This window comes from Eptatretus burgeri, chromosome 2 (genome assembly GCF_056783735.1).
Source record: "Eptatretus burgeri isolate ZD-2024b chromosome 2, Ebu_testis_v1, whole genome shotgun sequence".
Taxonomy (NCBI): domain Eukaryota; kingdom Metazoa; phylum Chordata; class Myxini; order Myxiniformes; family Myxinidae; genus Eptatretus; species Eptatretus burgeri.
The window spans coordinates 73799248-73826237 of NC_140962.1; the positions used below are offsets into that span (position 1 = coordinate 73799248).

A 26990-nucleotide genomic window follows, 5' to 3' on the forward strand; every position below is an offset into this window, starting at 1 on the left:
CCGGTCCGGTCCAGGGAACTTAGCTGATCTGAACTGGAAGGAGCGAGTACAGTCATCCACGTGTCAACCTCCAAACCGAAAGTCATATTTTTTTCATAAAACTCGTAATAGGCGTCCACAACCATTCTTGACCAGGTTGTGGAGCATCAGCAGAGGTCCTCACATTTTATTTTTTCATCTTTTCTTCTGCCCTCACCTTTTCATTTTTAGGTCATCTCTTCGAGCATGACCTAATAATATGGGTGTCGATGTCCTTCGATCCGTCCGTTCACAATGAAGTTGAAGCGGGAGATCTGGTCATTAGTGATCCGGATAGAGGTCGATGAGACGTACACGATGGTATGACTTTCAAGGTCACCGAAGGTCAAGGTCAAGGTCACGAGGCCTTTGAAGTTGCGAAAATGACGATTTTCAAATTCTATCTCCTCCACCATTTCCCAAGCGATCTTGAATTTGATTGTAGCATATGAATCTATGGGACAATATCTAAATTTGTTCAGGCCGGATTTTCGATATTCGCTTTCATTTTCATGTCACGTGACTTCAAAGTTGGCAAAAAATGCGAAAATGACGATTTTCAAAATCTATCTCCTCCTACATTTCTCAAGCAATCTTGAATTTGATTGTGGCATATGAATCTATGGGACAATATCTAAATTTGGTCAGGATGGATTTTCGAATTTCGCTTTCGTGTCACGTGACTTCAAAGTTTGCAAAAACTGCCCTACCTTCAGGAGGCTATATATTTTCTCGCAGATGACCGTCACTCCCGCACGGGGGTAATTTTGTAAAATTCGTTTTCTCCACAACCCAGTCTCGCCAAGCAGCTCCATCAGATCAAGGAAAAGGAAAATGTAACTAAACGATGGCGTCGCTGATACTCGGAAGAAATCTGGATCTTCCCTGACACCCCCCCCCCTCACACCAGGAACCCTAATAAAAAGCATCCGCCAAGCACTTATATGGTGCGATACAAGATGGTGGCCTCCCTCCCCGAGGTGCTATTTCCTAGTTTCAAAAGCAAATGCACGTTCCTCCCATACATGGCAGAACATGAAGGGGGTAGCTCCGGACTGACCGGTGGACTGGAACAGCTTGCATCTCCTTCGCTGTGACATACTGCATCTCCGTCACTTTAAAAGGTCATAACAGCACTCACTAAATCCGATCATGATGTCCCAACTTCGTGCAGCAGAGACGAAGGAAATGACAAATATACCATCAGAGATGGGGAATCCCCCACCATTGAAAAATAATTGAAATCAGATAAGCGGTTTTCCATTTATTACAAAAAAACATTTTTTTCAAGATGGCCGCCCCAGTCGGCCATCTTGGATCCGGCCACGCCCAAAATCAACCGCCATTGAAAAATAATTGAAATCAGATAAGCGGTTTTCCATTTATTCCAAAAAAAATTTTCAAGATGGCCACCCCAGTCGGCCATCTTGGATCCAGCCACACCCAAAATCAATAGGGTTCTTCCTTTTCAGGTGGTACATGTGTGACCCAAATTTCAAATCAATATGGCGAAAAAAATATTTTTCAAGATGGCCGCCCCAGTCGGCCATGTTGGATCCGGCCACGCCCAAAATCAATAGGGTTCTTCCTTTTCAGGTGGTACATGTGTGACCCAAATTCCAAATCGATATGGCAAACAGTTTATGAGTTATCACACTCACAGCTATAAATGTTGATGCCTAGCCAGCCGGATGGACACCCGGATGGACGACCCGGGTGACAACAATATCCCCCTTCCACCACGCGGCGGGGGATAAAAAGCCACAAATGTGGGACACACAACAAACGCCACCATAACTCGATATTTTTCACAAGACAGCACCGAGTGGTTATCACCCCTGTGAACTGTCAGGGTCTGCAACTGCACTGGTTATAAAACAGGATTACAACAAATTTTGCAATCCAGGAATACAAAATAATCTGATCATTGGTGCAACAAAATGGAGGCAACACAAAGGAAGCCATTCCTTGAGAAAAATAAATTTATTACACAAGACGTGAGGAAACACAAATCCCGAACATGAAAACACAAGACATACAACCCATCATGCCCCGAGGCTCCACGCATGCACACAGTGTAGAGGGAAGGCACGGCATTGATGTGTAGAACCTCTGAAGGAGAAGGGTGGAGAAAGACTGAAATTCGAAGCTTTGCAGTTTGAGAGGGTTACAGATTTTTCAGGGCTCGATCGAATATAATTCGCATGAACAAGAATCTCATCTCGTCCTTTAACTCTACGTGATTTGCACATTAATTTCTCGTCACATCATTTGGCTTCGTCATTCATTCATTATTTCCTGCAACTTCAGTCTGTCCTTTCGCTCTCTTCCTTATTTCTTTGCCTTCCACCCTTTCACACCTTCAATTTCACGTTCCTATGTCCAATAGTTCAATCGCTGGAGACGCATGCAATACATGCCGCGAGCAAGGTCACTGCTCCACAGGGAAACGCCAGTGCGGCATCTGTAGGAGGAGCAGGAATTGAGTGTGTGGAGGGAGTGTGTGGAGAGTCATGGTTTGTCAGGATGTGGGAGTCAGTCAACAAGTGTAAGGTGTGCATGGGGTCCATCCTGACCGACACAGGCGACTAGTGCCAAACTGGGCTGTACGTAAAAACCACGTAAAGATGACGAATCTTTAAAAAAAAAATTATTTCTAATTTAATGGGTGCTTGCGTAAAGTTGAGTTTACAAAAGTTAACCTCACATAACACGAAGACTGCCTGGATGGTGAAGTTTCTCTTGAAGCTCATTGAAGAAATTGCCTTAGTTTCCAAATATAGAGAGGATTTTGAACCTGAATTCCATATCCAAATTCAGTTGTGGGCTGCAGTGCCATCTGGAGAAAACAAACAAACAAACAAAAAAAACAACTGAACTTGGGTACAATTTCTAATGTCCAACTATCAATCACAATGAAGATTCCAAAGTTATTATACTTACTCATTTTAAATGATTTATCCCAACAGGAAAATTGAGAACAAAATCCTAAAAGTTACAAGCTTTACAGCTGTTTCTCAAGGGGCAAGATTAACTGCTTTTAGAGTCCAAAGGTTAAAAGATTGACAAAGGAATCAAGTTGCAAACAGGGTACTAAAACAAAATTCCAAATAACCTCTAAAACATTTCCCCCCCCCCCCACCCTTTCACCTCAAACTCTCAAGGTGATCAGAATTTTGGGAACCCACAGCAAAGATATTAAATGTCCAAACATTTGCTCAGGATGCTCTCCAGGGTGGAAGGCAGCCAATGTGGACCTCCAATCACCAAATCACAGACTGACATTTTTCACAAGTTGTTCCACACCCACCAATAAGAAAAACCTTTCCAAAAATAATCATAAAAGGACAACCAAGCACAACATTTCCACATCACTCATCATAACAATAAATGTCTACATTTCAATTCCCAGAACAACAATCAATGAACTCACCATAAAGTCGTCATATTTCATCGACTCCACATATCCTTGTTATACAGTTGGAACACAATTGTAACGCATCCAAAATAGAACTTTGCATGAAAAGTACGGTATGCACACGCACACACATCTTTCTTTACAGCCTAAAATGGCAGGAGCCTTTCCAATTCTTTGCGTTTTGGAGAACAAACCCCAACCCTACTCCCTCCCTCTATTAAATACCAGCTTCAATGCTGTACAACGACAACATATTTTGTGGATGGTGGTTATGGCAAAAGAAGCAACCAAGGGAAATTAAACAATTTTGTTACAATGAACATTCAAAGTTGGAAAGATGGCAATCGGGATCACCATTAAGGAAGTTTGGATATCCAGAGTTTAATCCTGGAAATTATTCAGGAAGTTTACAAAGTAGAGTGCAGAAGATTTGGTAAGAATGGCTCATCAACGGTCATTTCATCAGTTTGACAAATCCTTTTACATCAAAGTCGAGAAACACACGACCGTATGTATATTTTGTATAGTGAAAGCTTTTCACTCATTTGGTGACAAGTCACTTGCATGAAACCACATGAAATTCCTTACCTACATTGCTGCACAAGAAGATTGCTCTTTTTTTTTTCTTTTTTTAACTCAAGCACAGCTAGATCTGGGATAGGCCAAAAACGTTTAGCATGTCAAACGTGCAAACAGGAGATCAATCAAACACAAGGGCCATGGGTTTACAATTTTTACATCTTGAATGACTGCAAAGCCATTTCATTTTCCTTAAACAAACTTTTTACATCAACCACACATGGTACAGCAGTGTATTGAAATCGCTTGTGGTCAATGACTGAACAAAGCTGTTATTTAAATCAGTTTAAATCAATGCCGAGGAAAAAATGAAAATGTGACAAGTTGAGAGAATTCAGTTTTGTTGGAATGTCATCAGGAATTCAGACCCGAAAGATGAGACATCATTATTCTCTCATTAAATCTTTCAATGTCCTCTAAAATTAGCACCCTTCCAAATCAGGCAGATGCGTTTCCTCAAGACAAGAGGTCTCTCATTAGAAAAGATGCAATAAATAAATTTTGAAAAGAGTGTGTACAGGCAGTGCCCAGTTTCTGAACACTGTTCTTGAAAATGTGTTTGAAAGCTGGATATTTGTGAACAGGAATAAATTCCCTTTAAAGACATGTATTAAGTTATTAATTGGTTTCCCAAACAAATTAAACCATTAAAAAATATATATATTAAATGTGCTTTTAAAATCAAAAGTGATGAAATTTATGCTATAAATAAAAGAGTAAAAAAGATAGCCCCATGGGTGACGAGCAGATATTTTCCCAACAGGCAGGTTGAAAATGAGGGATGAAGGGGAAGGGGAAGGGCCATGCCCCCCCCCCACCCCTTCCTGAAGTGGTACAGTCATGGGGAGCACAACTGAAGTTGACGGCGTCCATGCTAGCTGCATCGATGGATCCTCCAACTCATTTGCCTCACCCAGTTATCCCGCCAAGAGGAACGTTAAAGACCACCACAGTGACATCACTGACCCATGGGGAAAACGCCAGGGCAGCAGCTGTACGAGGAGCGGAACAGAGCGGAGTTTTCTGGTTTCAGTTAGGACGTGGGAGCCAGAATCAACAGGCAACTCTAGCCCTAACGGGTTGGTGTGAGGTGTGCAGGGGCCCATGCTGTTCCCACCTACTGTATCTCTTTCTGTCCTCTTATCTTACTTGCCAATCAATCTCTGTTCCACATCGGATGCATGAGGCCGGCCGTACCGTGCAGACACAAATGGTCTATGAAGGATCCGAGGGCAGGTATGTTGCATAGGGATAAGTGCAATTACATATGTACCTGTAAATTATTGTGCATATTTGTTGTAAATATCCCCTTCTCCAAACATGCCTGTTGGAATTGCCTGCTTTGTAAACACAGGAGTTTGTAATAAATGTTTGAATTTGGTTTGTTTCAAATTATGCTGTCAGTTCTGATGACGGCACAAGACCGACGAGGTGTTTGGGCAGCACTAATTGGTTATGCAAGTTAGATCTCAGACGCTGTTACACAACTCGGGCGAATGACTGCCGGCAAAGTACCCACTCACACAACTTTGGATGTGGGATCCCATGGGAAGTTCTGGGGCGACTGGCAAATGTGGTGTTTGGAGACATGCCACCCTCTCAGTGTTGTCCATCACACTGGTATCCTTTGGGAGCCAGTGATTGTCACAATATGCATATACAGGGTGTCCATAAAGACTTTGAATTTGTACAACTTTTGATGCACACACACAATAAAAACTCAATGGCAGATGAAAGCAAAATGCATCAAGTTTTGCTGATGTTAATGTCATCGATACTGTTGAATCCACAATTCCCCTGAGTTTGACGAATTGACATTTTCTGATGAGGCAACTTCAACATCAGGAGAGTCATGTCAACCACCACAATTACCGCAAATGACACCAGACCACAGGATGTCTGGAAACATTAAAGACTCCCACCCCCCCCCCCCCAAAAAAAAATCAGTCTGCTGTTCTCACAGTCACACATCATTGGTCCTTTTCCTTTTTTGGAAGATTCAACAGTCAATGGTAAACATTATAATTTTGTGCAATGTTGTAGAATTGCTTTGTGCTCGGACGACGACAATTAAATCCTTCACATTTCAGCTCGTACCAGCAAACATAGGATCCCTGCAAAAAAAAAATTGAATGTGCGATGGTTCTTGAATGAAGTCTTCCCAATCAAGTGCATCGGTAGAAGTATTCAGTAAAACTATGAATCATGCACCATTTGTTTCTATGATGTGCACATCAAAAGTTATAGAAACTCAAAGTTGCACAAGGACTATTAATGGACATGCCAGTCTCTCCACACTGAGCCACTCAAAATGGGGAATAGAGCAGTTTGTCGCTCCGGAAGGGGAGCACTTTAAAATGGACACTAATTGTCCTGCCAAATCTGTCCTTTATGGGACTTATTAAAAAAAAATTAAAATTCATTGGAGACACTAAATTGATGTATATTTATGAACGAGGCAGGGGGAGAACAGGGAAAGCATGTGGACTGGACAGGCTTTTATTTGCTCCCATGACACCTATTCTGTTACGCCACCCCTCCCCGATTGCCAGTTCAGCCTGAAATCAATGGGAACTCCACCGCTCTTATCCCACCCCATCACCCATTGGTGGTGTAAGTTGCCACTCATGGAAAAATTCCACCTCAGCTTCTCAACCTCTCCCAAATGTTCCAAGCCTGATACAGGTGCACCAAAAGTCGCACCTTGATTGAATAGTAGTGCCACTATTCCAAAAAAGCCCAAAAAGAACAGACAGAGGCTGAAAAGGGGTTTTTAGGAGAAGGGTTTCAGAAATTTTCTGGGAGAGGAGACAATGGCCTTTCTATACAAATAGATGCACATTCTATGACAATTTACCTCACTCTTATGCTAAACATGCACTCTGGAAATAACTATTTATAAGCTATATATTGTCAACCCCCAGAAGCCATTTCAACAATTTTATTTTTTTTAATATTTATACATTTTGACAATATAGAAGCTATCACCTCACCTTTATGTCAACCTTGGTGGTGCAGGAACACTGATGCAGCAAAACAGCAGCTTGCAAGCAATGACCAAAACGAGCCAAAAGAATGCAAGTGTAGCTCACACCACCTTTGGTAAAATGCCTTGGAGGGGGTGGGGGGAGGGGGGTAATGTTGGAGTACTCGAGGCTAAAACTCACAAAAAAAGTAATCAAATAGGGAAATTCAGATTGTTGGTATGAAGTATCAGGTAATCAACCAGAAAGTACAAATCATCATTTTGTTTTTCTTTCAGAGCCATTATCAAAGCCAATGGAATAGGTCAGATGAGATTATAAACTGTACCTCACACTGTCCTATGCAAAATGAGCCAACAACCATTTCAAAACAGAGGGTTTCCTGGAGATGGTCCACATTTGATCATGAATATTTCCAATGGAAGGGTGACACATTGATTAAGGTTTGAAGTCATTTTAGAACACTTGAGATTTTCTAAAATGGCAGGATATTTATTGTCTTCAGTGAAACCACCAAGTGATTACAATCTTCAGGTAGCTCAGTTCATCAACAATCTTTAAATAACTTGCACCATGCTCAATGGTTTGATGTCTTTTGGCTATCCTGTTTTGAAACCAACATCCCATCCTCCATTGGTTTATACTGTGTAGTACACCTGCTCATGGAAATGGATCGATGAATTTTCCATGTTCGACAAACAGACACGAATACTGTTTGACTGCAGAACAATGCATCAACACGTGAACCTGCAAAACACAGTAAACAGGTTAAACTGTATTCCATCGACTTGAGGCATTTTACTTTAGTAATACACAACTGTAAAAACATGTACCGAACTGTGAGAAAAACGTTTTCCTTCCAACAGTTAATTTTACTAAAATTATGTACAATAGTAATAAACTCCGTGTCCTCGATTACAATATACACTGAACACAGCAAAGCACACAAAGTGCTGCACAAACCCATGCAAACAAACAAGCAATTATTAAATGCACTTGGTACAATTCATGTTATACCAAGACCCAGCAAGAGACCAAAAATGGTAACCCACTAAAATGAACAAAATAACATACAAGAACTGTTTACCTGTAAGACTCACAAAGATGGAGATAGAGATAGAGATATTGGCTCTCCAACAATTTCAATTCTTTCAAGGCAACATCCCTCCTCTCGATGCAGAGATCAGTCAGCAACCGTGTCTTGCAGTTGAATTAGCAGTGACAAAATCTTCTTCAGTTTAGCCACAGAAACACTTTTGAGGTCAGATGAATAATCATCCTCCAGCTCCTTGGAGTGCACTGCGACGAGAGTGACATCTTCTGCACTAAACTCTGATGGCTCTCAATGTGCTCTTCTATGTCTTCAATAGTCAAAGGATTCTCTCCGGTCTCAGAAATATCATTGGAAAATGCAGCTAACTCTTGGGTACTGACTTGCAAAACACGATCATCAAAGAGTGGGCTGCATGGAAGCCACAATTTCCTCCAAGTCCCATCCAGGCAGGACTGAGATCTCATCACATGCATGCGTGCAGTCCATGGGTTGGAGACATTTAGTCATGTTTGCAGGAAGAAAGATCACCTTGAAATTCTTACTGCACTCCACAATTCCATGACAATGGGCCATTGCATTGTCCAGGGGAAAAACAGCATTTTCTGCAAAGTTCTTCGAATGAAGAAACTCCTTGACATGGGGAATGAAATTGTGGAGGAAGCAGTCATCAGCCCACATCATCCATGCCTTGCTGTTGTAGCACCAAAGAACAGTGAGATGGGAAATGCTAACTTTCTTGAAAGTAGAAGGGCATTTCACATTTCCCACAACAGTCTTCAGCTCATGTCCCCACAGCATTGGCACATAGAAGTGACAAGCACTCTTTTGATGCCTTAAATTCAGACAGACTGTTCCTTCAACAGGAACATCTCATTTCACATCCTCTTCCAAACAACACAGCCTCATCAGCATTGTAAACCTAATCTGGCATGTATTCTCTGTGACACATCTGGCAAACTTCGATTTAAAGGTTTCTACTGAAACCATATTTGTGCTGGCACTTTCTTCTTGCACCGATGCAAGCCATGACGAATCTCAAACCAGCTAAGCCACCCAGAACTTGCAGTGAAGGATTTACTCTCAGCAGATGATGCAGGAAGGTTGTTGTAAATTTGCCATGCTTTATCTTGAAGCATCAGTCCAGAGATGGACAAATTTTCTTTCAATAACTGCTGAAACCAAAAGCAGTAATAGTCCATTTGCTGAGGGGGTTTCCATGTGCATGAAATGTACCCTAAGTTACCCTTCATTTTTTTGAAGTAGACCATGTATATAGACAGAAAAAGCGAGGTTAGACATCTGGTAACCCGGCAATAACTGAGAAAATGACATCTGTTTACATGCCCTCCGCGACAAAATCCAGACCAAAAATTAGGGGTAGGGGAAACGAAAATTGATGAAACTTTACCACTATTAGTCACAGAATAACAAATGACCCCTCAAAAGAAAGGTATGGATTCCCTTAATTCAACAATTTTTTTTTTCAAATATGTTAATCAGTGACGTCATCAGAGGTCAAAAGGTCATGAAAAATGGGTGCAGGTGAAAATTTGACCAGACTCTAAGCTGTCTCAGATTTTGGGCACATGGAAGGTGTTTTAGCACCTGTTTGGGTTCTCGGTATTTGGCAGAGGGTTTAAGAGAAAAATGATATGCAGCAAACCATGCCAGTACCTTTCTAAAGCTCAGTGTATGAAACGAAAAGTAATGTATTTTTAAAACAGATTTTTATGGCGTTATTTAACGTAACAGGTTGGGGACATATCAAAGAGCTATAACTGCAACCAATTTGCACAGGAATACAAATGAACCATCAGATTAGATGCACTGACCTGTCTTTAACTACCTTTAGTTAAGTTAATTCCCATTAATTAATTAAGGTCTATTTCTCTGATGTCTTCGAGCAACTGCTGGTGGGTCCTTGGATATCTTGTATGTTGATGGGAGATCAGCCTTTTTGGATGGCTGGTACACTTTATGTAGTTTCTGGCACTGTAGTTCCTCTTGGAAAGTCTTTGCTCCATGTGCAATATTTGTTTCTGAAAGCTTTGGCTTTGCTGCTTCTTGGCCTAAATCGTCTTGGAATAGAACCGTTACTGTGTCATGACTACTTCCAGTACCTGAGTGTTTCCTCATTGTGATCAAAGTTGTCGAATGCTGACATCGTAAATTCTTCGTCGTCAAAATGAGATGGGAAGGGAACTCATTCTGTACTGGACTCAACAGTAAATCTTGCAATATCATTGTGGTGACGCATCACTTCATCATAGCTACTGCATAGTCCAAAGTGATTCACTCTTTATAAGAGTCGCACCCTTGCAGGTATTATAAATTGCTTCGCTATTCAAAGGAGTTCTCTTTCGACCATTGTGCAGTAGGTAATACATAACCTGGAAGAGTGACTGCATTCGCCTACATTTAGTTACAGATATCCCTCCTCCCAAGTCACTATCATCATCCTCTACTTCATCACCAACATTATGACATATCAGTGAATGAATCGATATCAAAATTGTACAAAACAGACAAAAATGACGAGGCTGGGGGATTTCCATACTCTGGTTAGCCCTACGCAAATCAGAGGCATCTCAAAACCTATCCTGAAGGTCAAAGTCAACATCAAGGAGAGCCTGTCTGTCTGATCAGTGCAGCAGATTCACTCACATCAGTGGTACGAACAGTTTCAACCAAATTCTCAGTGGTTACAGTTCGACTGAAACATAGAACAGATTTGTTCAGTTGGGTTGGCTGTGAAAAGCCAATACTGTCTCCAAAATTTTTGGTAAGTAATACCTTCACTTCTCTATTAGTGTGACACTATAGCCTGACTCTACAAGTGCATTGTTCATTATGTCTCTAATATGACTGAGTTCGTAGCCAACACCTTGGTGAAATCCAGTCTCAATATCTGCAATGACATTTGGCCAAACATTTTGCTTAGCACTGACTGTTTTGTCTTTGAATGGCGTCGCAATTGCCCGTTCGTATTGTATTATGTAAACATTGACACGTGCTTTGTGGCAGTACAAATCTGCTCCAAAAACTGCATTTTCGTCCTGCAAGTCACATGTACGTGTATAAACACTATCCTGGAAAAATACATTGGCCTCCAGAAATTTCTGAGCCCTGTTTGTCTCTGATATTCGGTACTTTTCATACACCCCCTGATGCTTCAAATACCCACACACAACACACTGCTTCTGATACATTTCTTATTGACGACTACGGCCTGGTCGAGGGGTACTTTTGGATCGGATATTGCAAAACGATCCAGCGCCAGTGCTTTCTGGTGAATCATTGCTGCTGCTATGTTTTTCTGACTGTATGTTATCAAGAGTTTTTTAAGAGTATTTTTTGTAGCAATCATTGTTCATATGGTAAAGAAAGTCAGCATCTTCGTCCCCCAGGCCCTTAAGCCTTTTTGCAACAATATAGTGTCTCACTTTGGATGCATCGTATATTCTCTTACGGCCATTGGCCGTGCTCGATGTGGAAAGCTCTGTTGACTACTGCCATATGATGCACTTGTCTCTGTCCACAGTGTCACCTCCTGAAGATGTTGCAGAAGCTGCAAGTTGAACTCCAGTAGCATCCATTGCTGGTATTAGGCTTCATTAACCTTTCGCAAGTCCGCATCTTCATCCTCCAATGCTAACGGCAACAGTTGAATCCCCGCCGTCGGTACAAGTTGTGTCATGTCAGGTTCATGCCAATTATATTTTCACCACATAACAGGATCTGCAAAACAAAAAGCAAACATTTAGCACACAATAACTTCTTTCGAATGAATCTTGAGGGTATAAAAACTTTTAAATGATCTGAAACGGACCTGAAATGAAAAATCAGCTTAGTGCTCCCATGACCGCAGGACCTGTGATGACGTCACTAATTAACTTATCATTAATTAATGAATAATTTAATAATTAATTAAATTATTAGTGACTATTGACAAAAGGAAGGGAAGGGGATCACTTTCAATATGCGGGTTCATTTGTTATCCTGGGCAAATTGGTTGCAGTTACAGCTCTTTGATATGTCCCCAACCTGTTACGTTAAATAACGCCATAAAAATCCGTTTTAAAAATACATTACTTTTAGTTTCATACACTGAGCTTTAGAAAGGTACTGGCATGGTTTATTGCATATCATTTTTCTCTTAAACCCTCTGCCAAATACCTAGAACCCAAACAGGTGCTAAAACACCTTCCATGTGCCCAAAATCTGAGACAGCTTAGAGTCTGGTCAAATTTTCACCTGCACCCATTTTTCATGACCTTTTGACCTCTGATGACGTCACAGATTAACATATTCGAAAAAAATTTTTTTGTTGAATCAAGGGAATCCATACCTTTCTTTTGAGGGGTCATTTGTTATTCTGTGACGAATAGTGGCAAAATTTCATCAATTTTCGTTTCCCCTACCCTGAATTTTTTATCGATTTTGTCACAGAGGGAATGTAAACAGATGTCATTTTCTCAGTTATTGCTGGGTTACCAGATGTCTACCATCACTTTTCTATCTATATACATGGTCTACTTCAAAAAAATGAAGGGTAACTTAGGGTACATTTCATGCACACGAAAACCCCCTCAGCCAAAGGACTATAAAGCTTCTTCCATCTGCCGAGCAGAAAAACTTTCTGCTGCCCTCAATACAAACTTGATTCACCTGCACTCACACGAGTTACAGCAGCAACTTTTTCAAGTCACGAAGCCTTGAATGGACACCAATTCTTACCTTTCAAACTCATCTCTAAAACCAAGAGCAAGAAGCCAAGGAATATGGATATCACCAAATGAAATGCACTTGGGACAAAGGCAAATGAAAGAGTGTTTTTTTCCAAGCAAAAGCAAAAGGACAGAGCAGAGTGATGTATTAAAAGCAGAGCCAACCTGATGGATGAATAATGTCAAAAGTAGAGTTCAAAAGCAAACCAAAAGAACAAATGCTGTGTCCTGAGCAAATCTAAATTTGAAAGGTGGGAATGCTTTCTGTTTGGCAAAGCAAGGAATAATGTGAAGTATTTCACAACTTCTGTGCAATCTTTCACTTTTTGCATTGCCTTATGCACCAAGATAAGGAACTCAGAAAACTTGAGCATTCCATTCATCCATCCATTGGGACCATATTCTATGCAGAGCATTGGTGCTGCATAAGCAGTCTCCTTGGCTATTGAGTACAATCCTGGGCGGATCGCCACTCCGACACAGGATACCAGCAAGCTGGCACTCATTTTGCCGACCTTGGAAGGATAACAGAGAGTCAACCCCATCTGGTATTAATTCAACAGGAAGGGGGATTTGAACTCAGGATCCTAGGATCCCAAGCCCACCATCCTAGCCATTAAGCAAATACCAGGCATATAAAATGTACGTGGAAATTTTCTTTTACAGGCCCAGACGCGGAATTGAACCTCAGTCCTCAAGCAAACTGCACCAGTGTTCTGCCATCTGAGCTATCTGGGTGACCCTCACTTGGATCCAAGTACAGAAAACCCTCCAATATGGCAGGTTCTACAGGGTGCCCCACAGAAAACCAGGAAATTTGAGATTTTTTTTTTGCCGTATTTTACCATATCAATAAACTAACATATAATAAAGTGTATCTTTGTTTTACACTACATCTACGTTTGCTTTTGTTTTAAATAAACTCTACCAAATTTCCTGGTTTTCTGTGGGGCACCCTGCACTATCACGGGCAACCAATTGTGCTCCGATTCCGTTGTCACGGGATTTCATTTCGACCAATTGCGGCTTATTAGCTGATAGTCATCGTTTGCATCTCTTGCGTGAACAGATTACCTCCCATTACGTGCCTTGTAGTGTTTCTCGCATATCGTTTTTAATGAGCCCAAATGTGTCAGAGTTTAAAACCAGAAAGAAGAAAAAGCAATGGAATATTCCCCAAGTACAGCACAACTCAGCATATTCCAAGGAAATAAGGCAAAGGAAAACACCACTTGGATATAACTAGATATAACTAGAATGGCACTTGGTGGAGCACACACCTCTGCCAAACTGACTAGTTTAAGTCTTGTATCCCACCGATTGGCCAGAATTGCATCCTGACCCGAACCAACTCTTGCACCGAGTTGTCATGACTCATCCACAGCTTTTTGAAATATTGTGCTATTTATCGTTTTTTTTGCCCCCCCCCCCTCAATGGCGAAGAACCACTTAATTATTATTGTTATTATTTTTTAATATTCACATCTAGATCTGGGTCCTCCCCAAAATCTCATTTCGTTAGTCACATCCAACCTCTCCATGAAATTTCGGCCAAATCCATCCACAACTTATGGAGACAAGCAGAGTACCCACCCTACAGGTGTATGGTGGTGTATGGGCAACTGACAGCTCTGGATAGGAAAAAATAAAAAAATAAAAAATTTAAACCTGAGTTTTGTGTGTGAAGCAAAAACACATATTGCTTTCAACTCAAAACCTCACTGCACTGAAAAACATAGGGACAAGTCTGAAGACGACAATGGTTCACGAGCGGTATTTGACGATGCAGATTGTCTCATCCTTGATTTCTGAAACTATGTGATAATTTTTGACCAAGTTATAAAAATGATCAACATGATGTGGTACGAGTGACAGGTTATTAGCTGCAAAATGTTGAAAAACTGGTTTCGTTCAACAACTTTCAAAATTTGACCTTTGCATAACGTTTAAAGGTCACAAAACAATGTTGTGGACATTAAAATAAGGAAACAGGATACGTGCTATAGCTTATTGGAGTTAGTTCGTCGAAGGTCGAAAACTAGGTTCGATTCCCACAACTTTGAAAATTTGACCTTTGTGGCCATTAAGGTCAAAGGTCAAGGATTATGACCTTTGGTGCAAAACTTCCTCTGGAACATTCCAGGAACAATATAACGTCATATAGGCTATATGGCATTTCGCACTCCTCGGATTATCCATACTTTGATGAAATCAGCGTAAAAACAAACTTGAAGGGGGCGCCACAGGTAAGGTGTTCGAGATAGAGCAAAATGGTTTCAAGACTTTAGGTGGGGAATGACCTCAAGATTATGCATAAAAAATATTGTCATCCTAGCTCTCAAAGTTTGAGCGGTCGTACGATTTTTATGTCAAAATTCGCAATTTTCTAAGTTTTTGACCTTGTGACCTTGACCTTGGGACGAAAATGAAAAATCGGACAAAGACAAGTATTCGATAATTCATTTTGCTATTCAAATACCGAAGAACCTATTCCATTCAGTCAATTCCCTAGGAGAAAATAGATTTTAAATCCGAATACCCCCTAAAAATGGATATTTTTTGGGCATGGCTCCGCCCACAATGGGCAAAGCATTCCCTCATCCAGGAAAACACAACGAGACATTGATATCGAACACATAACCAAGTTTCATCAACATCGGATCAAAGTCCACGGAGTTATGCTCTGGACAGACAGACACACAGACATAACGAATATAGTGGTCACTCTGGCTGGTGCTCGTGAACAAACAGGAATAGTCCTGCACTGTATATGGTGGAGCCTTGTAATACCCTCCCCCACCTGGAGATGGCAACACAATGCACATTGAGATCATTTGTGTCCATGATCCAATGAGGCAAGTCTGCATGTAATCAGCCCAGAACTGCAGGAGTGGTAGCGCAAACACACACAAACACCGCTCCGCGAATTATAGTACGGATATCCTGTTCACTTACACATGGGTGAAAATAACCTCTGCCCACATTTGGTGGCAGAGGGAACTAGTCATGAACAAAATCTCTGTCCCACAACTGAATAGAGCAAAAAACAATTTGCTTTCATGAGAATTGCCCTATGGCAAGTCAATAATACAAAATTTAAGCACATGCCACAGTGGGAAAAAAACATTGCATTTGTGAATTCAATAATGCAGTCAAAAAATAAAAACAAACAAACAAATAATAAGAAAAAAATTTATGAAAAATTAATAAGCAACAGCAGCATACAATCCCACATACAGCTAATATTTATAACGTGAGGACAAAAGAAGAAAAAAAAAAACATGCATCGAAAGGGCCGTTATTACACATGAAGCAACTTTGCACATTACATTTATTTCATTAAATTCTAAAACCCAATAAATGAGAAGCCTTGACAAAACAAATATCAAACACATCTGTCATACATAAACACTCATTAGTACCTTTACAAAGTTGCGATGTTTAGATTTTGCCAGCTCAGATGGTACCAGCATTTTGTCTGCTTCGTAGACTAAACTACCAATTGTGGGAATTGGTGTGTATTGAGACTATCCAAGGTTCCTGTAAAGTGTAGAAATACCAAGCAATGACAGCAATGTTGTACTCTCTGATAGTAAACGACTATATGTGGCATCATTATCACAACAAATACTTTCCAACACTTTTGTGACACGTTGAAAAAAATTAAAAATGAAAAATATATTTAAAAAATAATAATAATATATCACCCATTTCAACATATCAAGCCAAATCCAACCAACAAACAGCAATACATGTGAAGTCACAAATATACAGGATATATGAAAAGTCCATGAACAACTATTATCACTTTGGATGTACACATAAAACTAAACTGTAAACAGCACACAATTCAAGGTTTTTAAATACAATAGAGTTAAATTTCTAGGTTTCAACGTAACCGCCATCTTTTGTAATACATCGGTCAATATGATTTTTCTAAAATCGGTGAAAACTCTCTAGTTGCTGCTAAGTGATTTCAACGATTGCATTTGTGATCCTAGCCTTAAGTTCATCCAAAGAGTGCGGTTTGAAAGAGTAAACAACAGTTTTAACATGGCCCCATAAAAAGTAGTCCAATGGGGACAGGTCAAGTGACTGAGGTGGCCAATAAATGGTTCCATTTGTCTCGGAAGACGTCATTCAAGAACTGCCGCACATTCGAAGCATGGTGGCAGGGAGCACAGTCTTGCTGGAGGAAGATGCTATCTGAAAGATGTAATCTGCATAGTTCCGGGACAAAGAAATTCTGCAACATTGCAAGATAACATGCACGACTGAATGTTTCTTCTTCAAAAAAGAAAGGACCAATTATGAGACTTCCTGAGAGCACACCAGACATTGATTTTTAGTGAATCTTTCATCTTACCAATTTCCTGAGATTTCTGTTCACAAAATGTGGCAATTATGGGGGGCGACTTTACCACTGATGTGGAATGTTGCCTCTTCAGAAAATGTTAACTCAACAAGAAATCCTGGGGAATTGTGGATTTTTGATTTGAACCGGCGACAGAACTCTAACCTTGCATGGTGGTATTCTTCCTGTAACAATGTGAACAACCTGATCATTCAATTCCACTTTGACAATTTTGTACACTCGATTTTGGAATATTTCGTTCACGAGATGTACTGTGCAAGGACTCCGTGGACTCCTTTTGAATGCTTCCTGGACAAGTACCACAGTCTCCTCACTGATTTGAGGTTCCCCGAATCATGGGTCGTGATTCACAGAGCCAGTTTCGTTAAACGTTTTCATCAAATTGTTAATGAACTTCAAATTTAGTGCATCTTTCCTGTCATGAGCAGCAAATTTTCTTCTCACAGCCATTATGGAGTTCTGTTAACCATAACACACAGTTAACTTTATATTCTCCTGTTGCAATTTTCAACCAGTTTCAACATCTGAAATGAAAAAAACCCCTTGAATTACATTTTATATGCCAGTCATCTTTTCAAATATACATCCAAAATGAAAGTTTAGAGTTGAACAAAAACTATACATACATACAAACATATATATATATATATATATATATATATATATATATATATATATATATATATATATATATATATATATATATATATATTGTTGTGGTTACCAGATTCGCAAACCACCATTCAGGTCCCTTAGGTGAGGTATCTCGGTAAGTGCATGTGTAGTTAGGCCCAAACCCGTTGTCTAGTGGGAATACATGTCATTTATACGTGCTGCGACTCTTCAGGATAGCCGTTTTCTTTTACTATCTTTATTTTGGACCAATCGCCACCATCACAACCACAACATCAACCACCGACCACAACCACCGCTTCACCACAACCGCCACGACCTTTACCGTCACAACTCGCCACCATCGCATCACCGTCATCTCGCGCCACTCATAGGCACCGATGCTGGACTCGTGTAGGGCGCACGTTGAACAGCGTGTACAAAATCACGGATTTTCTGCTTCAAAAACGGATCCAAAACGACACACGCCCACTTTTTGCCGTCCAATCGGTGAGCGAGGGGCGAATTGGCCCCGCCCCAGGGCGATCGATATATGCAAATTTGTGGATCAAAAAGCCTTCACGCCCACTTTTTGTCGGGCCAATGGGGAGCGAGGTGAAAGGTCAAAGGGAGGGGGTCAAAGGCGAAGTTACGGGGGGGATAAAAGGACGGTGTTCGTCAGTCAAAGGAGTCGTAAAAGTCGGAGCGAAAGAGTCAGCAGAACGAGAACGAGGGGTCGGAGAGTCGCAAGAGAGAACGAGGGAGAGTCAGCAGAACGAGAGTAGTAAAAGTCGGAACGAGGCGAAGGAGTCGGAACAGAGAGTCAAGACTTCGCGGGCGGTGGAGCTGCTCGTCGTGTGCGTTGAAGTCGGAACGGAGGGGACGAGCTGTGGAGAGGCGGCGAGGGCGGACGAGGGGGTGCTCGCGTCGTGAAGGAGCTGCGCGCCCGAGGGAGGCCGGCAGCGCGACCTGGCCGAGGTGGAGACGCTCGTCGCACATAATAAAGATCCTCTATACCCCGAGCATCAGCAACCCCCTCCTGTTTCCCCCCGCGCTGAGATAGTGCGACCAAGGGGGCCCCGTTCCCACCCCCTGCCAGGCACTGTCCACGAGGCCCGCGGGTTGCGGGGCCATCGCCGCTCCGCGTCTCATCACCAGACGGGTAGGCCCGACCAGGTCTCGGCCCCAGGCCTACCTCATTCTTGAGGGTATTTCTTTTCCTTGGTTTTGGGTATGTGTTGTCGGCGCCGTCTGTGAAGTAGAATTGTATAAGTGTTGCCGTGTGCTCGGTAGTCGGTATTAGCTCTGCACTGTGTTTTCACTTTTATATTTGCTTTTTGTGTAAATGGAATTGTGTTTTCTTTTTTTGTGTGCATTTGGTGGAATTGTATTTGTGTGCTTTCCGTTCGTCGCGAATAAATGTGCTTTATTGTTGAACTGTTCTCCCGCTTCGCTTCGTCTTTTCCTCCATTGAATCCCCATCTTGCTTCACGTAAAGGGTTGGTAGTGGGCTGAATACGCCCGATAATTAATCGAACCGTCGAGGTCGACGATAACACCGCTCGGTTATTCTGATAGTCGGAACGGGTCGCTAGTGGCCCGTGTCCGAAGTCGACCTGCGGCGAGGTGCGATCGCCCGGTCTACCCTCCGCGTGGGTACTTAGGTAGTTCGAATTTGGCGAGCAACCCTATCCCACGCGGGGGCTGATTGGCTCGATCGCGGTGAGACCGAAAGGTCCACCCGTGACTGGTTCCCGGCGTTAGTCCGAGAGGGTCACGACTGGATTGTCCGTCCGGTGGGCGACGTGCCGCGATTCGAGTTACGTGGCCGTCGCACGCCGGCGGGCGCGAAAACCGCAACAATATATATATATATAAATATATATATATATATATATATATATATATATATATATATATATATATATATATATATACACACACATACAGTGGGGAGAACAAGTATTTGATACACTGCTGATTTTGCAGGTTTTCCCACTTACAAAGTACGTAGAGGTCTGTAATTTTATCATAGGTACACTTCAACTGTGAAAGACGGAATCTAAAACAAAAATTCTGAAAATCACATTGTATGATTTTTAAATAATTAATTTGCATTTTATTGCATGAAATAAGTGTTTGATACATCAGAAAAACAGAACTTAATATTTGGTACAGAAACCTTTGTTTGCAATTACAGAGATCAGACGTTTCCTAGAGTTCTTAACCAGATTTGCACAGACTGCAGCAGGGATTTTGGCCCACTCCTCCATACAGATCTTTTCCAGATCCTTCAGGTTTCAGGGCTGTCACTGGGAAACACAGACTTTCAGCTCCCTCCAAATATTTTCTATTGGGTTCAGGTCTGGAGACTGGCTAGGCCACTTCAGGACCTCGAGTTGCTTCTTACGGAGCCACTCCTTAGTTGCCCTGGCTGTGTTTCGGGTTGTTGTCATGCTGGAAGACCCAGCCACGCCCATCTTCAATGCTCTTATTGAGCGAAGGAGGTTGTTAGCCAAGATCTCGTGATACATGGCCCCATCCATCCTCCCCTCAATACGGTGCAGTCGTCCTGCCCCTTTGCAGAAAAGCATCCCCAAAGAATGATGTTTCCACCTCCATGCTTCACGGTTGGGATGGTGTTCTTGGGGTTGTACTCATCCTGCTTCTTCCTCCAAACACGGCGAGTGGAGTTTTAACCAAAAAGCTCTATTTTGGTCTCATCAGACCACATGACCTTCTCCCATTCCTCCTCTGGATCATCCAGATGGTCATTGGCAAACTTCAGACTGGCCTGGACATGTGCTGGCTTGAGCAGAGGGACCTTGCGTGCGCTGCAGGATTTTAATCCATGATGGCGTAGTGTTGCTTATGGTTTTCTTTGATACTGTGGTCCCAGCTCTCTTCAGGTCATTGACCAGGTCCTGCCGTGTAGTTCTGGGCTGATCCCTCACCTTTCTCATGATCATTGAGGCTCCATGAGGTGAGATCTTGCATGGAGCCCCAGATCGAGGGAGATTGACTGTTATCTTGAACTTCTTCCATTTTCTAATAATTGCACCAACAGTTGTTGCCTTTTCACCAAGCTGCTTGCCTATTATCCTGTAGCCCATCCCAGCCTTGTGCAAATCTACCATTTTGTCCCTGATGTCCTTAGACAGCTCTCTGGTCTTGCCAATTGTGGAGAGGTTGGAGTCTGATTGATTGAGTGTGGACAGCTGTCTTTTATGCAGATAACGAGTTCAAACAGGTGCAGTTAATACAGGTAATGAGTGGAGAATGGGAGGGCTTCTTAAGACAAAACTAACTGGTCTGTAAGAGCCGGAATTCTTACTGGTTGGTCGGTGATCAAATACTTATTTCGTGCAATAAAATGCAAATTAATTATTTAAAAATCATACAATGTGATTTTCAGGATTTTTGTTTTAGATTCCGTCTTTCACAATTGAAGTGTACCTATGATAAAAATTACAGACCTCTACGTGCTTTGTAAGTGGAAAACCTGCAAAATCGGCAGTGTATCAAATACTTGCTCTCCCCACTGTATATACACAAGCATGTCATGGTCAATATAGCAAATATGCAAGGGAGCACCTGTACCACTGCAGGACTAATTACCCATTAAACTAATTCAATTAGCACCTGTACCACTACAGGAGGTCAAGTTTTCACCCTTCTGTCCATCTGAGCAGGACATCTGAAAAAATAATGGACTAACTCAGACAAAAACTTGGTGGCCAAGTTGGGTCGGTCACAAGAACAAGCAGATTCGATTTTGGCTTAGATCGGGATGCAGGTCCGACGTATCAGTGGATACAAAACAAACTGTCCAACATTGTGGAGGTATGTGCTCTACACAGTACAGTTTGGTATATTTGCTACAAGGAGCTCATTTCCTTCTGTTACTTTATTCCCTTAATGGTTGTCTCACTGCCAGTTAAACCTCGTTCTTCCATGAGACTCACTCCTGTATTAAAAAATAATAATAATGATAATAATGATAATAATAATAAATAAAAAGGGGAGGAATAATTTCCACAATACTGAAAGAGGCTCCTGAATGGGGTGCCAGATATACCCAAAATGCAATTTGAACAAGCAAACCATTGAGCTCTCTCTTCCTGCTGATATGTGGAAGATATATTTGAAAGGGACCACTTAATTGAAATTGCTCAACATCACTTGTGTCAGTCCCTTTTATCAACAAAAATCTGCAAATGTAATGGCTCATGCACACGGCAACTTTTAATGACAATAATGTTCATCACTTGGCCAGGTAGAAAATACGCCACCAAGGTTTGGAAACATTTTCTATTTCCTGTGGTTTTGGATAAACTCAAAGAATGGCGGCAATCACCTGGTGCATGTGACCCAATGCAATCACCAATGATTGCCCTAAAGAAGCAAAATGTATCACATGGATTTTGAAATGCTCACATAAGTCATGGATTGTATTTGAAGGAATCTTAAAAACATTGGATTACTGCACAATAAACACATCTCTTGCCTGCTTTTCAATGTGCAACCAGTCATACACACATACATAAACAAAGTATCATGCTTTAAAAACAAACGTGCACAAGATATATATTTAGAGAAAATAAAAATAAAAATAAATAAATAAAAACCATCCTGATATAAAGTACAGTGGGGCCACAATATTTTGTCACCCCTTGTAAAAATTGCGACATTGTTTCTATCACATTTGCAAACACTGTCTACAAGTTATACCTCATAAGTTTGCAGGACTCTTACTTTATTACACATTTTACACGATTTTGATTTAAGATACGCTTGAGCTCCATCAAAGTTATAACACAATATTCTTGCACATGTTCTGTGGGACATTTTCAGATCATTGGTGGGGTGATACGATTAAAAGTCTCACTGCTTGTTTAAGGTCATCAGTGGCTTCGAAGCAACAACCACTTTTTATGAAGCCCCAAAGGGAGTCATCACACTGACAGGTCTGGACTTCGAGGAGGCCGGTCAAGAGGCAGCCCTGGTGACCCACGACAAAGCCAACGTTCCCCGACAACCTAAAGGTATAATCTAACAGCGACTGCGCAATTTTAGGTCGACCTTCATGTGCTTTTGCATTGTCGAACGTGGTATTCCGAGCTCCGCGGATCGTTTACGAGTGGACTTTTTTGGTGACCTGGCAACAGATTCTTCGACCAATTCGCACTGCTGACCTCTGGTTGACGGCCTTCCGGTTCTTGGCTTATCTTTTATGTTGCCCGTCGCAAAGAGTTTATGCTCCCAACGCAGAAGTGTCTTTTTATAGGGAGCTTCTTGTCGGAATCGTTGCTGAAAGTCGGCGCGCACCTCTTCCATCGTTTTCCCCGTTTGTGGACGTTCGTGAACCCAGACACTGACAACAATCCGTTGTTCAATGGTGTAATTGCTTGTATCACCCATAATTACGTTCACTCAATCTGAAAAAGGGTAAAAAGGAAAACGAATCAACACTGCACACCAAGGCAATATGACAAATTTTACGAGGGGTGACAAGACATTGTGGCCACCCTGTACTTTGTATATTAATGTCGTACAAACGGATAAAACATCTCAAAACACATCAAATCGATTTTTTTTAATGATATAATGAAAACCTCAATCCAGAGAAATTCCACAATTCCTGAATGTCCCGAGTCAAGCGTCCAACACACCCACGATGGAGAAAGGGTGGTCAGTGATTAAAAGGGGAGGTTACTTTGTGCAGGGGGAAACGACAAGAAAGGCCACAGAGTTGGGCCCCTTGTAACTGACCTGCACAGATAGCCCTCTTAAAAACGGCACCAATAACATGCTCACGAGGTTTTCGTATTCACCAAGTTAATTTGCCTTCACGTTGGTCACCATTGTTCACTCACGACATTCAGGGAAAAAAATTAACATGGCGCCAACAAAGAGGGCACATGGTGAGAAAGGGCTCATTTCACGGGAATCCCAACATCACACGATCTCCAAACACCGTCGCTCATGGACACTCACAATGTAGCTCCTTTACCGTTATCAATAATAAAAACCGAGCTTCAGTAACCGGTTTACCGCGATCCAAAGGGTTTAATAATCAAAATAATATTCCAAATCGTGAAAGAGCGACGTTCATCTCCAAGCACTTGAAGGCAATAATGTAAAATTAAATAAACCTGAAGTAAAGGAGTAAAACCTCGTTCGTTTTCACCACCAACTGTGTACCTCCTCACCTTTCATCGCAAGCAACCAAAAGGAGAAATATCCTGCTTGGGGATTTTATAAACCCTCGACCTTTACCACGCCCACTCCTTCATTTACCACGCCAACTCCTTCATTTACCACGCCCACTTCTTCATTTACCACGCCCACTCCTTCATTTACCACGCCCACTCCACCATTTACCACGCCTACTCCACCATTTACCACAGATATATAGATATATTTTTTTACTTTATTTTTTTTTAATTTTCTGAGGTAAAATCGTGTTCCTGTTATTCGGTTTGGATTTAACAACAATAATGTTAACTTTATTACATTAAAATTATTTATTCCATTTTCACATTCTATTTGTTGATAAATTAATTTCACGAAATACACTTCAGCCTTCACGAGCACACATGGACCTTTTGCACAGGAGGCCGTTTGGCCTGTCATGCCTGCGCTGCACCCCAGTTTCGTCACACACACAAACACACACACACGCCAATATCCCCATACCGGATATCCCTCTCTCCCTCTCCTCAAGGCATCCTTAATTTTCGTGTTTCTTCACAGTCTTCATTCCCACGATCGTCAAATTTCGATTTACAGGTTTTCTTATCTTTTCTATTCACGGTATATCGCCATTTGCAGTCCAACGAGAGCCATGTGTACCACACACACACGTCCACCTGAGAGGAACCTTACAATGGATCCTATTGTCGTTTTGTTGTCACAAACAGATCGTTTTTCCTTCGGGAGGGTCGAATTTAACATTTCTTACACGTATTCACATTATTGCGGTGTCGACGGTGGTACCACGTTGTTACATTGTCACCTGTTCCTTTATTTCATGAGTGATGTTGCATCTCACCCCAAAATTTATCTTTATACTTTGAACGATTCATGAGACGTCGTCCGTGCAAATCTGTGTAAAAATTCATGATAATTAGCTCAAAGCCATGCTTTGTGGCTCTCACGAGAAGTTGGGCGGAGACATGAGAAATGGCATTCCACAGACACACCAGGGTATGCTTACACTGCAAGCAAAAATTTACCATGGCTTCCCCAGTCTCAGGTCCCTCACCTGCATTTTTTTTTTTATTAACGCCATTTATTTTTATCCTCTGATTTAAAAGAATTTAAGATCTGACTCAAAAACAAAGGTTCTGTAACTAACAGTGAAATATAGAATTGTGGAGACTGAATACTTTCGTCAATTTCAACTTATTTTTCAAGAAAATAATGAATTATTTGAAAAAAAGTGCAAGGGTGCCAATATTTTTGGCCACGACTGCACATACACACACCAAAAGTATGGGGACACCTGCTTGTCCAACATCTCCTTCCAAAATCATGGGTATCAATAGGGAGTTGGTCCCCCAATGCTGCTATAAGATCCTCCACTCTTCTGGGAAGGCTTTCCACTAGATATTGGAACATTGCTGCAGGGATTTGCTTCCATTCAGCCACAAGAGCATTAGTGAGGTCGGACACTGATGTTGGGCGATTTGGTCTGGCTCAGTCGACGTTCCAATTCATCCCAAAGGTGTTCGAAGGGAATGAGGTCAGGGTTCTGTGCAGGCCAGTCAATTTCTTCCACACCGATCTCGACAAACCATTTCTGTATGGACCTCACTTTGTGCACGGGGGCATTGTCATGTTGAAACAGGAAAGGGCCTTCCCCAAACTGTTGCCACAAAGTTGGAAGCACAGAAGCATCAAGAATGTCATTGTATGCTGTAGCATTAAGATTTCCCTTCATTCGGAACTAAGAGGCCTAGCCCAAACCATGAAAAACAGCCCCAGACCATTATTCCTCCTCCACCAAACTTTACAGTTAGCACTATGCCTTCGGGCAGGTAACATTCTCCTGGCATCCGCCAACCCCAGATTTGTCCGTCGGACTGCCCGATGGTGAAGCATGATTCTTCACTCCAGAGAACAAGTTTCCACTGCTCCAGAGTCCAATGGCACTTTACAGCACTGCAGCCAGCGCTTGGCATTGCGCATGGTGATCTTAGGCTTGCGTGTGGCTGCTCAGCCATGAAAACCCATTTCATGAAGACTCGATGAACAGTGCTTGTGTTGACATTGCTTCCAATCAGTTTGGAACTCGATAATGCATTGCAACTGACGAGACAATTTTTCCACGCAAAGTGCTTCAGTACTCAGCAGTCCAGTTCTGTGAGTTAGTGTGGTCCACCACTTCGCAGCCAAGCTATTACTCCTAGAAGTTTCCACTTCACAATAACAGCACTTACAGTTGACCGGGGCAGCTATAGCAGAGCAGAAATTTGACGAACTTGATGGAAAGGTGGCATCCATGACGGTGCCACGTTAAAGGTCACTGAGCTCTTCAGTACGAGCCATTCTACTGCCAATGTTTGACTATGGAGATTGCATGGCTGTATGCTTGATTTGAGACCTGTCAGCAATGGGTGTGGCTGAAACCCAAATCCACTAATGAGAAGAGGTCCCACATACCTTTGGCCATGCACGATAGATATATGAAATAAATAAATACAAACACCACACACACCACACACACACACTTAAAACCAATTAAACAATGCAACAATTTATGGTATTTATGAAGACTTCCTGTCTAATCTTCTGACAACAGCTCCAGACCTCCCATGAATAAATCAAATTTGAAAACAGGATTGAAGTGTTTTCACTGCCCATCAGACAGGCACTTCAGTCAGCAAGACTAATGAGTTCCGTTTCAAAGAACTCAACCAGAGGAGTCTATTCGGCCCATCAAGCCTGCAAGGTTACTAACCTGGAGTTTCTCATGCTCTATCCTTTTTTTAAAGTGTGGAGTGTCACGCAAGGAAGTCTTTGGTAATACTGCGAGGCCATACTCAAGAATGGATGCTTGGACCATGTCACCCCAAGTCTCATGAGTTCTGATAACCTAAAAAGATCCAATCATATTGTTAAAGTTGAAAATTGTGGTGAAAATACCATAGCTGCTCATTATAATGAAATAATTTTCTATTTTATGAAAACGTTGGACAGACACCCATCATTATTTTTC

At 41.7% G+C, this 26990-nt stretch overlaps 1 protein-coding gene across 8 annotated transcripts; it reads right to left on the minus strand.

Moving 5' to 3' along the window:
* Positions 1 to 1269: 1269 nt before the first annotated feature.
* Positions 1270 to 26990, minus strand: LOC147032329 (uncharacterized). Of its 8 annotated transcripts, XM_085869847.1 has the most exons (8): positions 26733 to 26990; positions 22963 to 23205; positions 16203 to 16320; positions 11601 to 11791; positions 7656 to 7746; positions 7009 to 7126; positions 2726 to 2857; positions 1980 to 2482 (listed from the first exon to the last, which is right to left on the minus strand). In XM_085869847.1, the coding sequence occupies exons 4-7, from the start codon at positions 11647 to 11649 to the stop codon at positions 2768 to 2770; spliced, it is 348 nt and encodes a 115-aa protein (XP_085725973.1). In that variant the 5' UTR covers positions 11650 to 11791; positions 16203 to 16320; positions 22963 to 23205; positions 26733 to 26990; the 3' UTR covers positions 1980 to 2482; positions 2726 to 2767. The 8 variants fall into 8 exon arrangements, 2 of the variants coding, with proteins under 2 accessions (XP_085725972.1, XP_085725973.1); XR_015055118.1 differs by lacking the exon at positions 26733 to 26990 and adding an exon at positions 23980 to 26685 and having other exon boundaries at positions 1980 to 2857; positions 7328 to 7746; positions 8087 to 11791; XR_015055117.1 differs by lacking the exon at positions 26733 to 26990 and adding an exon at positions 23383 to 23763 and having other exon boundaries at positions 1980 to 2857; positions 7328 to 7746; positions 8087 to 11791.

What these genes read in the sequence shown, in the direction of transcription:
- LOC147032329 (XM_085869846.1), bottom strand. Translation starts at nt 11,649, where the DNA reads ATGGATGCTACTGGAGTTCAACTTGCAGCTTCTGCAACATCTTCAGGA. An exon ending in TTCTGCAACATCTTCAGGAG is followed by an intron (nt 7,747 to 11,600) that starts GTGACACTGTGG and finishes TGTGTTTTGCAG; the next exon opens with GTTCACGTGTTGATGCATTG. An exon ending in CCACCAAGGTTGACATAAAG is followed by an intron (nt 6,130 to 7,008) that starts GTGAGGTGATAG and finishes TTTTTTTTGCAG; the next exon opens with GGATCCTATGTTTGCTGGTA.